This window comes from Nesoenas mayeri (assembly GCF_963082525.1).
Source record: "Nesoenas mayeri genome assembly, chromosome: 4".
Lineage (NCBI taxonomy): Eukaryota > Metazoa > Chordata > Aves > Columbiformes > Columbidae > Nesoenas > Nesoenas mayeri.
The window spans coordinates 22,623,575-22,637,253 of NC_137540.1; the positions used below are offsets into that span (position 1 = coordinate 22,623,575).

At 36.1% G+C, this 13,679-nt stretch overlaps 1 protein-coding gene across 1 annotated transcript in view; it reads right to left on the minus strand.

The window, feature by feature from the left end:
- Positions 1-292: 292 nt before the first annotated feature.
- The window catches only part of LRBA (LPS responsive beige-like anchor protein), a gene marked incomplete at both ends in the record, with an annotated part of 409,769 nt that continues 396,382 nt past the window's right edge, over positions 293-13,679 (minus strand). Inside the window, 4 exons of the mRNA XM_080343895.1 lie at positions 293-383; positions 2,706-2,857; positions 9,832-10,046; positions 10,767-10,868. Of these exons, the coding sequence (XP_080200021.1) occupies positions 293-383; positions 2,706-2,857; positions 9,832-10,046; positions 10,767-10,868 (560 nt within the window). The remainder of the gene's footprint in view (positions 384-2,705; positions 2,858-9,831; positions 10,047-10,766; positions 10,869-13,679) is intronic.

A 13,679-nucleotide genomic window follows, 5' to 3' on the forward strand; every position in this document is an offset into this window, starting at 1 on the left:
TCAAAATAGACTTCTCATTATGACTAAAAATATAGATTTTTGACTACAGAACCCAGCAGCCATTTTTTTGCTTCTTTGCCCTTCCCCCAAAAAAGTCAAGCAAGGTCTACAAAAATAGCAATTAACTTTAAAAAATAGGTTGCTTCTTCCAGCAAATTTAAGTTACATTCAGATGTAATATAGCTATTTATAAGGAACAATGCTGTGGCAAGACACCAAGGGAAGCGTGCTGTGTTCAGTTGCCTTCCGACAACAGCTGCCCACATCAGTGCTAATCTTGGTCTCTTGAAGATCAGTATCTGGTTTGATACTCATGGTGCCAACGGTTGAAATCATTGTAGAAAACCACTATGCTCCCAGATGCCATGCCAGTCATTATACACCTAAGGAAAGCACAATACCATATTTGTTAGTAAACCACCTCATGTTCAGATATGTGAGTCAACACAATGAAGAGTTACATCAATATAGGCATGAGAACCTGAGGCAACAATCAGCATCCACCAAAGACAGCTGGAGCTGGAATTGCTCCGTGTGTCAGAAAAGTCAGGCTTCAGGGGCTCATCCTGGGCTTCCAAGGACTCCAGCAAGCTGGATTCAACTAAACCCACCATCTGCACCAGCTCTAAAAGGTGCACCAGCATCACTGTCCTGCAAGGCCTCTTCAGATTTCCTGGGCTTATATATTGGCTTGCTTAGTTGGTTTTTGGGAGGTATGGAAGTGAGATGAAGCCCTGGTGCAGCAGCCAAGCAAAGGAAGGCTGGGAGAACTGCTCAGTTCAGTTTCGCCTTCCCCATTTGAGCACACGATCTACCTGAAGGAATTGGATGTGGGCACAGGACTTCAGCTGGAAATGTTAATGTTTGCATTTGAAAGCAATCTAAGAGCTTCGATTGTTTTGAAGGTTTCTGAAAGTAAATCACTGTAATTTCCCACTGAGGAACTCCTTCTTTCTAAATTCATGATCGTTGACCTACTACTAGAGATAATTCCGATCTGTTTGAAAAGTGATGACCCTGACACAGCACACAATTACAAGAGCTTCTGTATCACCCTTTCTACTGTGTCATCTTAGAGTTTCATGAAAGTCAAAAATATAAGGACATATAAAATTCCAGCATTTTAGGGAAAAAGGAATGAAAAAAACCATATATTTAGAGTAAAAAGCTGCTATTTCCATACAAAGACTAAGTATGAAATCATCAAAACATTGCATTTTGATAGCATCAGACTATTTCATTTCAATAGCACCATTTTGAGTGCTTTTGTATTACATTAAGACTTTTTTACACAGTCACTCAAACACACACATTCATGCATGCCAAATAAAGTATTCTGAGTAATTACTGAGTAATTACTCAGTCAAATACTATGAGTAAGTCTCTTCTGAGTTTCTGAGTCTTCAAACCCAAAGCAAATAGATTCCTATTTTGAGCACATGGATAAATTTATAATGTCTGTATTAAATTTCAATTTATTGACATGTGACAATCATGTGGACATGCCATTGACTACAGTTTAAAGATTCTCTAAATGGAAAATTTTATACATTTCAGGGGTCTAAAATTCAACAGCTGTAACTCCAGTTTTTTAAATACTTTCAACATCAGGGGCTTTTTAATGCAAAACCGTTTCTTCCAAAATGCCTATAATCTTGAATAATGCTTAACACAAAGTTGAAAGTTTGAATGAAGTCCATAGATTTTCCTGGCTTGTTGTGGGGTTGTTATTTTGGTTTGGTTTGGGTTTTAAGTTAATTTTATGTAAGTTTTAGAAATGTAGACTGAGTGAAAATGTTAAAACATTCAGTATGGATTTCAGTAAGAATTAGTTTCAATTCAGAGTCTCAGCAATATGCTTTACCGCACAATGTAGACACTCCTAAGAGATTTAAGGAGCCAAACCTGCTTGAAAAACACACAGGAACTCCACTAAACAAATATACCAAACCAAACAAAATTCTAGCCTGCAAGCTAAAAGTGTACAAATGAAATGGTAAACCTCCATCTTATAAACAAACAATACTTTTGTGATAAAAACATGGAAGGACAGAAGTACAGCTGCATTGGAAAGTTTAATGTAAAAATGCAGTAAAAATATTAACTGATAGGTTTCAGTAGAAGGAATCTCCAATCTATAAAGCATTATGTGGATAAAATAACTTTTCTAAAAATGAAAATTAATATTTGCTTTAGCAAAATACGGATGTGTGGAAGGAATCTTATTGTGCAGCTATTCTAACTGTTCTATTTTTAACATGAAAGTCTGGAATCAGGACTGTGATTTGTATCATAAGTGAAAGAAGAAACATGAAGAGCACATATGTAACCTTCCATGTGACCCACACTGTATATTGGCACAGGCCATTAACTGAACCTATCTTGAAACCCTGCCAAACTTAAGATTTCTTGAATCTCTCTTCATTCCCCTAAGAGCTTAAATCCAGAAAAATATGATCTGACCTAAATCTCACATGTTAGAAAGAAATTTATGCAAGCACAGAATTCTCAATATAATCACCAGAATCTCATCCATAGAAAATCAAAATCAGGAAAAAAAAAACCAAAAAACAAAAACAAAACAAAACAACACAACAAAATAACAACAACAACAAAAACCCCACAAAACAACAACAAAAACCCCCCAATTTAATTGTAAGTACATATTCTCTGAAATTCTTGTGAAGACCAGACTTTGCTCTAACCTTTGGTCATACGACAGGGCCATGGATCGGATTCCAGCATCACACCCCGGGTATGCAAAAAGCTGCTTGAGGTCCCACGTCTGCCATACCATGACAACTCCATTGTCTCCACCTGTAAGCAGATACTGTCCATCTCGACTGAGCTGAATTGCCTAAGGGGAAATCACATGGATATTTGTCAGATAAATAGGTGTTGTTCTTATTTCGCGTCTTTTACTTTCATAAGAATTTTCATATTGACAGCTGAATGTCTAGGGAGACTTGTTATCAATACAAGCTTGGGGAAGCAACATTATTGTTATGTTATTCTACACAGCAATAGAATTAACGTTATTATGCACAAGTCTCTTTAATACATTAGATGTCACTAGTTAAGTTTTACCTCACCTGTGATTTATTCTGTATTCCAAAGATCTAATATGAGGTCAGCTAAATAAATTTACTCTTCTAATTAACTAGATTTACAAGATCCTTTCACCATCTATCCTGAAACCTCCTGTCACAAGTTCAATAGTTTATACCCTGATTTTGCATGGATCATAGGAACTAATGGCAAGTCTACATTTGAAATCTTTATTTGGGATCCATATCACAGGGAAAGATTGGATATAATTTGTTTTCACGGTGAAGACTTCTTGAAACAGGAGCCTTTAATCTATTTTGACATTTCTTGTGTGCTATTGGAAAGAACAATGATACATACTGAGTATAGGGGAAAAAACACAACTTTCCTCAGTTACCTGATGTCTGTACCAGATGATACTATCACATATTAGGAATACTGGAAGCATGAGAAATATTTCTTAAAGAGAGATTTTGTCAGGTTAAATAAGTCAAAATGTTGTTTCAGAGAACTGAACTTTAAATTTTATTAAAATAAGAGATACCACGTGGGGTCAGACAGAGCATGATCCAAGTTGTATCACTACAGATGTTGTGAGGTGACCACTCTACAGTCCCTTCCCCTTGTGCTTCTCAGCATCCACAATCACTGGATCAGAAATATCAGGATGTACAGCTCTCTCCATTCTCTTTAGTATCCATTTATGGACGTGCTCCCCAAGAATTCTCTTAATCTCTTTTTGGAGCCTGCTTATGCCATATTCTGGGGTATCCTGAATCACAGATCCCCATTCACCTCATTTGTTGCCTTCATCAATCTGTGACTCCTTCAGCATCCTCCCTCAGAAAACACGAATAAAACTGCTTCCCAACACCTTGCTCTCAACAGCAGTCCCTGGAAGACCCCATTGCTGACTTTTCTCACGGTAATACCAAGATCTTAGAAATCTTTTCAGTAAGGGTCTTAGCAATCACTGCTACAGTAGCCTGGTAGAGTATAAAACTTCTTCTGAAAGGGAGACCCTGTCCTGCTGCTGTGCAGAAAATAAACTTAAGCAGTAGACAATACTAGATCCTCAATTTAGACCCCCATTCTCTAGCTATCTGGCAAAACAGAAGGGTTCATACAGTTTTCCAGAAAGCACCCAAACCAAAAAGCTGAATGAATTCTGTCATGTGAAATGATATTAGCACAAGCTAGCAGTGAGATCAAGACCATTAAAACTACAGTTTGGACCATTATTAATAACTCCTCTAAGCCCAAACCTTTTCCCTTACTCTCTCCTCCTGTTTCCTGCTGCCTCTTCTCAGTTCTTTTTCTGACTTTTTCTCCCCAGCTGACTTCTGCTTTTCCCTTCTCTGTTCTCTACTTTTATTTTGGTACGCAATACTCGGCACAGCAGCAGCCTATCATCCTCTTCATTTGAGCACACAGAACCATGACAAAAAATTTGCTATTTGTTTTCTGGATGATTTTCTGTTATCAAGAGGAAAATAAGGAACTATGAAGAACTATTACCTAGTATTAAACTCCTGATCCTACCTAATCCTTTGCTCTATTGCTCCTACTTCCTATTCCAATTTTTCCTTCACTCCTTTCTGCCTTGTCTTCTCCCAGTCTCTGACAAATTTCTGCATTCCCATCTCTACTTCTCTGTTCCTGTTGCTCTTGCAAACATTTCTTTAATCCTGTCCTTGGCTCCGTCCTCGATTCTGCTCTTCTTTCTCTTTGTCTTCCCCATCACCCTTTTCCCTTCCTCATCCAGGATCACCTCATCTCATTTCTTGCCACGGCATTTCTGCGCGCCTTGCTCTAGGGGGTGATTGGTTGCAGGGGAAAACTCCGCATCCCTGGGCTACAGATGTTCAATACAGAATGCAGATGCTAAACCATATCTACTGAATGCATTTACCCTGAGATTTGTGATTCAGCTAAATTTGGGCAGTTTTTCAACAAAATACACATCCTTCATGCCAGGACTAATTAGTGATAAACTTTAGTTTCCTGACTGAAGGCAGGCAGCCACAAAGCTTTTCAATAGAACAATGTAAGAATGGAGGACATTCAGAGCAATGTTCTATACACGTTCTACAAATACATTGATCCACTGTAACTAAAAACACTGTCACTGGAAGGCAAGGAAATTGCCTCAAGATGATAGTCTACAAGCAAAATTCCAGCTCAAAGAGTTAAATTTAGGAAACAGAAGAAAGAACTGAAGACCTGATCTTGGAAACATTTCTCTCCGTGCTGAAGTCTGCAAGTATTTCGACATTTGCAATCCCTGCTTCTATATTTTTTCATTATGCAAAAGTTGTAACATACTGTGATTTTAAATTCCCCAGGAAAAGGAAGCTGTCGGTGTTATAATACACACAATTTATACAGTGCATGCACCACAAAAATGGTAGAAACTAAAACACAAAAATGTTACAATCGTGCAACATTAAAGTATTTATACAGGCTGCTGACAAGCCTAGAAACCAAAATATACAGTCTATGTAAGATACTGCTTTGTGAACAGCAATAATTGAAGTCAGACATACTGCACATCTGTATTTTTTGTATTGCTATCCTCTATCACTTTGATGCCAAATATAGCCTTTAAGAATTATATGAAGTGCAATAGGTACATTAAAATAGAGTTTCTCTAGGTGACTTTTATATTATCAAATTTTAGTGTTTACTGCAACAACTCCCAAGTAATCAGAATGAATCACATTGCTAAAATTTTATTTCACACAATAACTTTTAAATTAATGTAACAAATACAAGCATATACTGTGAACAAAATAACACTGAAAAAAAATAGATGATAAACCTATTCCAAATGTGTTTTGAATTATGATGACAACAAGTACATGTAAATTTAGAAATCATATAGCTGAATATATGGGGGTTTTTTCCAACCATATCTAACTATGGCAAATTGAATACTAACCAGGGTTGGAGTTGACTATTCTGAGCTGAAGATTCTACCGCAAAAAACCAAATGTTGCAATCATAAATTGTTCCTGTGATTGCTTCTACCAGCCTACAAAAATATGCTGAGCACCTCTCACAGCACAGCCCCAAGGAGCTTGAAAACTCATTTAGATTCTGTCTTAGAAGAGTATAGTAACTCTATAAGATAGAGGTAGAAAACAAACTGAGATAAGACTATGAAAATTATCTAGAACTTGCATGCACTGAAAGGATGATCTTGAGATTTAACATACCACACACAATTATTAAAAAAATTATTCATTAGAAGCAAAGATCAATATTGAGTGTTTTTTTCTCTTTAGCAATGGCAGTCTCCTAAGGGTATTTTCAAATTGCAATGAAGACCGTGACAAATAATTATTTGCTACACTTATAAAATTCAGCTGATGAAAATCCATTAACCTTATGGTCACGGTTCACTTGAATTTTATACTCGAGGCTCTCACTGAAGAAATGCTATATTAAAAGGCAAATTAAAGCCATTAATCTTTAACTCTTCCACTACCTGCAAAATGCAGGGGAGTTTGTGATCTTTTGATTAAATAAAGTATAGGCTTTGAACCCTTACTAATACCCATGCAATTTTACTAAGTCATTGGCTTGTCATGAAGACAAGATGTTGATTTATTTATTTTTATCCTTTATTAATAAATTTATCAGCCACTTTCCTATATATGTATATACATGAATGAAGGAATGAATGGAAGAAAAAGGTCACCCTGTCAACATTTCAGTTTCAGGACATGCCCTTCAAGATTTAACAAATGAAAGGATGCTTTTACTCCCAAGTACTCCAACTGGCATAGAAGATGACATGAATCAATTTTACTGTTCTGTTTTTCCCCAGTGTAGTTTATCTACGATTCTGCTAGGTATGAAACTGAAACAACTCTGCAACTAATCTTTTTCACAACATGAGCTCCAGACTCTCAAATAATCCCTAAAGCACACGATTTCATCAATGTTCTAAAAGCTACATTTCTGACTTGTATTTCCTTGAGAAGTCTCAGAACTTTGCACAAATCCCTTTTAACATCTCAGATTTTTGAAAGGCAGTGCTTTGTAAAAAGGCAGAGCTGACACTGTGACAGCCCTGGCTTACAGCAGCAGGAGTCTTGTGGGCACTTCTACATTTCAAAACAGACTCAGGAAAGGAAAATAAATTGGTTCCTCTGGGTGAAACAGCATACAGTCTTTGTTCAGGGTAAAATAACTTCCCTTCTCAGAACAAGCAGACTATTTAGAGTTAAGTTATTCATTAAGATATCTAAACATTACAAGGTAGATGTACTGTGATATGCTTAAGCTCCACTGAGCAATACAGTATTTAAAATAACAACAGGTGGAAGGCATCAATTAGACTTTGAATTTCCTCAACGCATCTGAAATTTTTCTAGCTATTTTCTAGCACATGAATACAAGAAGGAAAATCAGAATGGTGTTCCAAACATCACTACTGAAAATGGCTAGTTTCGTCAATAACATGCTGAAATACAGGTCCCTAATGACAGAGGAAAATAGAAGCTAGAATTTTACATTACAGATTCAACACTTGCAACCCTAGGAAAATAGAAACTAGAATTTTACATTAGAGATTCAACACTTACAACCCCTTCCTTCCCATTTCTATCCTCCTTGAGCAAAAGCCAAAGAAAAGCATTTGTCAGCACAGCCTATGGGCAGGTACTATTCATTTTAAAGGCCTCTACTTTAATCATGCAGTTGCCACTTGCCATCTAGCATGATATAGTGCAGAAGCACTGCGAAAGACGGTGTAGATTGTTTAAGCATAAAGCCCAACTGGGACCACTGGGAGAGAAGGAAAACAAAACAAACCAAAATAAAAACCAAACCTCTGTACATATGTAATTCTGGCCCACAGAGAGCAGAACTTCCATTGCCTCTAGCAATGTCCTTAAAGCTGGGGGTACTGACTGAAACACTACAGAAATTGTTTTAGCTGGCAAGGGATTTCTAGATATTTTACAGATTTGCTGGCCTAGCTGACAACATAATCACAACTGAAAGTGACAGATTATCAACATTATTATTGTAAAAAGAGAAAACACTGTGATATGTACTTGCTTTATGGAAAGAACTGGGATGAAGAGTAGCCTGAAAATCCCAAAAGCATTTGTACAAGCACAGCCAAAGGTATAGTTTCAGAGAATTTAAGGAAGATTAAAAATTGAAGCAATAATCTACACTAATTTGGAAAAAAGGCTAAGGACAGAAATATACACATTCCTACTTCATTTCCTCAGCCTCAGATCCACACTTGTGGCTGCCATGGTATCCAAAGATCAAATGCCTTCTCCCCTGCCCGCAGACAGCACTCTCAGTATGGAAGAAAGACCTACATAGAGAGTTATTTTCGCATATTCCTCCATGAACGTATCTGACCTTTTGAAAACAGGAATGCTGGATTATCAGAATACAGTACACAACAGAGTTTTGCAGGTTTTAAGTGGAATATACTGAACTACACTGGAAACTTCCATGGTAATGGAGCATTCACTATTCAACGCAAGTTTTAAAATTGAAATAACAAAGACTAATATTCTTTCAAATATATTGACACATTCTTAAGAATTAATATTAATAAAGTCAAGAGAAGAACAGGTGCAAATTTTAAAATGCTCATAATTTTGCACAACATCTGAAAGAATTTAAATAATTCTGTAAAATGAACATGAGGACAAAGAGACATTTTCTTCCTTAAATATCTAATTCAAATAAAGGAGAAACATTTGAGGTTTTTCAACTCAAGAGATGAGTTGCTGAGCTGTTCCATTAGATCACAAAAGTCAGCTTGGAGGTGTAACACTGCTATATGTTTACAACAATAAATGTCTCCTCTGACTGATATTAAATAGTTAAACAGTTATATGTAGGAAACACTTCTTTACTGTGAGGATGACCAAGCACTGGCAAAGGTTGTCCAGAGAGGCTGTACAATCTCCATCCTTGGAGATATTCAAAAGCCATCTGAACATGGCCCTGGGCAACTGGCTCTAGGTGGTCCTACTTGATCACCTTTCCCTTTCCTTTTATCCCCTTCCCTTTCCCTTCTCATTCAAGGAAAAAGTGGGAATATTTTTAATTCAACAAAAATATTCTTTTGATGTTTCTGCATCACTGCAGCATAGCTGGCAGGTTCTGCTCTGCTTCATAGGGACTATTTCATAGTAACTGTCAAAAGACTTGCAGTTTGTATTATCAAATAATTTCCATAAAACCATAAGCTTAAAATGCCTCCTGCATAGTTTTGGACTTGCTCCATGTCTCTCGCAGCTAAAGATGTGGAACCTACTTGCCTGCTCAGCAAATGTCAAAGAGACTTTTAAGGGGTAAAGAGTTGAAATATACCTATAAAATTCCTGAAGCTCAGCACAACACATGCTATCTCAAGCTAAGATGAAGGAATACAGACAGAGATGCCAAAAAAGAGAAAGCCAACATCCAAAACAGCATGTCCAACAACATCCTGCCTTCCTATTGAAAAGTAAAGTAGCCCAAATTCTCCTGGTCAGCAAATAGTAATACTTGTATTCTTCAGTCCAAATGCCTACAGGGTATTCTTTACTATATGAACAGAGTTATTCTAAAATTAAAACCAGGACTATTAGGAGTACCTCATCCCCCTAACTACATTTTTTCCAGAATGCTGCCATTATGGTCTAGTACCATATATTTCTATGGCCTAGCTATAGAGAGAAGCTCCACAAAACTCCAACATTGATAACTTTTCCTGATAGCAGAACTGACAGTCCTTAGCACACATTTGAGTACACTCACCTTTATCTTGTCATCTGTTTCCATAGTGGCTTGAAGTCTCCCATTCACACTGAATACACAGAAGACACCGTTTTCATAATATATGACACAGTGGCCTTCTCTTGAAGCTTGAATAAGTTTTGGTCTCAGGCAGCTTGCAGGACCTTCTAATGTTTCAGGACCTTCTAATGTCCTCAGTAGATCTCCATTCATAGAATGTATGAGACATGGTCCTTCTAATGAGAAAGAATAAATTTCTATTTACTGATTTACATGTTAATTTAAAGACATCATATATCAAATAATAACCAATTAGTTTTACTTAGGTAATCACTATTATAACACATTATAATGATTATTATTATACCATGTTTAAGTGGAAAGCCTATGACTTTAAGCCATAGGGTGTCAGAGGGTAAAATTAACAGCTTACCCCTTAAAAGCTTTGCATTATGGTATTTTAGAGCAAAACTACTTAGAAACCTAACAGATATTCTTTTGTGCATTTCCTTTTAAAATTGGTACTAGTTAATTTTGAGAGCACAAAAACAAACGTACTGAATCTTAAAATCACATTTTCAAAATATGAAGACACAGAGGTAAGTATAATGAATTTACACAGGCAGGTGTTCTAAAAGTGTATATCCAGAAAGTAGTGGTCAATGGCTTAATATCCGAATGGAGATCAGTGACAAGTGGTGTTCCTCAGGGGTCCATACTGGGACCAGTACTGTTTAAAACAGTAATACTCAGCAAATTTGAGATGACACTGATTTGAGTGGTGCAGTTCTAATAAATGTCTGAATAAAAAGAGGCTTCAAATTCTGTAGCAACTAAAACAAGGTTTGAAATAAAACCACCATAAAGTTAATAAATTCTGCCACCTGAGACTAGATTCTTTTTTGCATTAGGATTATAGCTTCATGAACAGAAAGAAATGACAACAGCTACCTTACCTTTTGAACCACTTATTACCAGGCCAAGTTCAGCACAAATGGTAGCACAGGTGATCTCATAGTCATGTCCTGTCAAAATAGCTCGAGGAGTTGCAAAATCACCTTCAATGAAAAAATAATAAAAGCAATCCTTGGTTACAATCTATGTCTAAAATCACTGCCTTCAATCACTGAAGTGTCTTCAGTTTCCTTGCTCTTTGAGTTCATGTTCCCTACAAATCACTTCTATGCTACTGTTTGCCTATGTTTGTTCTGTACTCCTATCTACATAGTACAGCAGCAATCTCCTATTGGAATTCAGCCTGCATACTTACTAATGCACAATAGTATAAAAATCAGATGAACAGTAAAAACAAATAGAAATTGGAAAGCACAGATTTGCATTTTCTCCTCTCTCCATCTCCCCCTTCTATTTTTCTGGTGGAAGAAGAGATGAAAGTCAATTGCTGCCCATAAACACAGAAGTGTCACTATGACAGGTACCAAGAGGAGACACCTACGGTGCCCAAAGATGAAGTAAAACATCCATTGACTAATTTTATTTTATTCTAGTAACAGTGTTGAAACGTCAGCCTGATGTCTGGTTCCTTGTAAGATGTGCAGCTCGGAATGTAATCAGAGTGAATTTCAGATGAGTTTGCAAAATCAAAACACCCAAAACCACTATTAATTACTGCTGCTCCTTTTAGACATTTCCCTGCAACAAGAACAAATAAAACTTATTTTTTTCTGTGATTCTCTTTGTAATCAAACATACATGGATACCATTAAAAAGAAGAAACTGTACCACTGGCACATCTAAAGAAAAAAAATTATCTGGGTCAAGACACAAAAAGAGTAAACAAATGCTATAAAGCTCTTTAAATAGTTTTTTAACTTCACTCACAGGTCATTCTCTGGATCACCCTCTTCAAGAGTGCTAGTATTTCATGGAAATCATGTAATTTTTGTATTACCATATAATTAGTTAATTCATAGCATTTTATGAAGCATTTAAACTCTAAAGAATGTATCCTGGGCAATTTCATCATATGGTTTCAAAAAGGATTAGATGAAGTTTTAAGCAGCAAGGAATAATTTCACTTCACAATAAATGATGATATGTAAGATATGTAATATCGATAATTCTAATAATGATGATATGTAAGATATGTAATATTTCAAGGCAGTAAAGCAGTGTAATGTCAAACTCTCCTCACTTCAAAAACAGGAGATGGTTTTGCAAACATAATCCAAACTATATTTGGGGTTGTAACTTTTCAAAATATAAAAATAGCATAATGTCATTAGTTTGTCCATGTAGAGCCTTAACACTACTAGCAACAATGGTACTGGGGCTTACTAGAAAATATGGTAATATATTAAAGCAGGTAGGTACCCAGACACTGTATGTGTACAATGAGAGACTTCTGTGTAACAGAAGTGTAGATCTGGGCTTGCATAAAGAAGAGCTTAGCTTACTCTCAGTATTTTACATTTTTACTCAGACCATTTGCAACACCTCCCAGAATGTCCATGTAGCTGCCACATTCAAATGACTTTTTAGAAAAAGTTGGTAATCATCTATGAGAAAGTATCAAAGCAAGCATTTTGACCTTTTAAAATTTGATATATTCTGTTACTGTTATAATCTGTTATTTATATCCGCAATACAAAATTCTGAAAACTAAATAAATCTGTTTCTTCTTAGATGTATACGCTACATATATGTGCATATATACCCTCAAATATGGATATATGTTATCGGTATATTAAATCTGAAAATGCTTTGGAACATATTAAGATATCTCCTAACAGAACAACTTGCTGAATTGTCCCTAATCTCTTACTAAATAATAATTAACAGCAATTGCTTTTGTTTTGTATAATATTTGGCACACCACACTCAAACCCAGGAAGTACAGCAGACAGTTCAGAAGCAAAGGAAAAACTCCCAACAAATTAGAAGCGTAAGGGTAGACTTAGTGATGGCTAGGTACTTCTCAGGTGACTCATCCTATGAATGCTCACAAACCTTGTTGAGAAAATTTGCTCTGTTGAACTTTTTTCACCTAAACATGGACAGGCACCTTAGAAGCTCCAAAAACAAACATTGTGTAGACAAGCCACAAATTTGCAGCTTTAGGGGAAAACAGAATGGTAACTGTAACGCTCTTATCACCAAGTAATAATTTAATTTTGTTGACCCAATACTTTCTTCTTGTTGTCACTACACCATAAAATAGGAGGAAGCTTTGTGCATTTAAAGCTGTCGTTAGACTGTTTTATTTTAAATGAGCTGCTTACATTAGCAAGAGTCTAGAATTCTGGTTTTATTACTTTATTTTACTTTCTTTTGCTTTCCAAAATTGCATTTAACAAATACTTGCATAGATCAACAAAGATTTAATCTAATTATGTCCTACACATGTTAACGAAACTTTTGAAATCAGAGAAGTTTTAAATGCACAACATTGTAGTGGAGATAATGAATAGAAGATGTTGGAGTTAGAAGGACTTATTAGCAGCAATGTCCCAACGAAATAAACAAAATCCTTATAGTAAACTTATCGCTTACACCAACTACATTACTGTAGGCTTTATCTACGTTAGGCTGCCAGTAACTACATACATAAAATGCAGGAGATTCTTAAAACAAGAAAAACAAGAAGTAGAAATTAAGCATATATATTTATCATAGTCAACAGAAAAGTAAAATTACATAAGTAATGCTCGCAGTCTTTTTAGAATTCGGACTTCAAACATAATAGAGCATATATCTACAGGTGGCAGGATCTGTGTTTCATAAATTATATGGGCTGTTACCAAATTACGTATGTTCTAAAGAAAAGTTTTAATGCAAAACAAAAATCAACCCACAACAAAACACACACCCCCCCCCCCCCCCAACAAACAAACAAACAAGCAAACCCA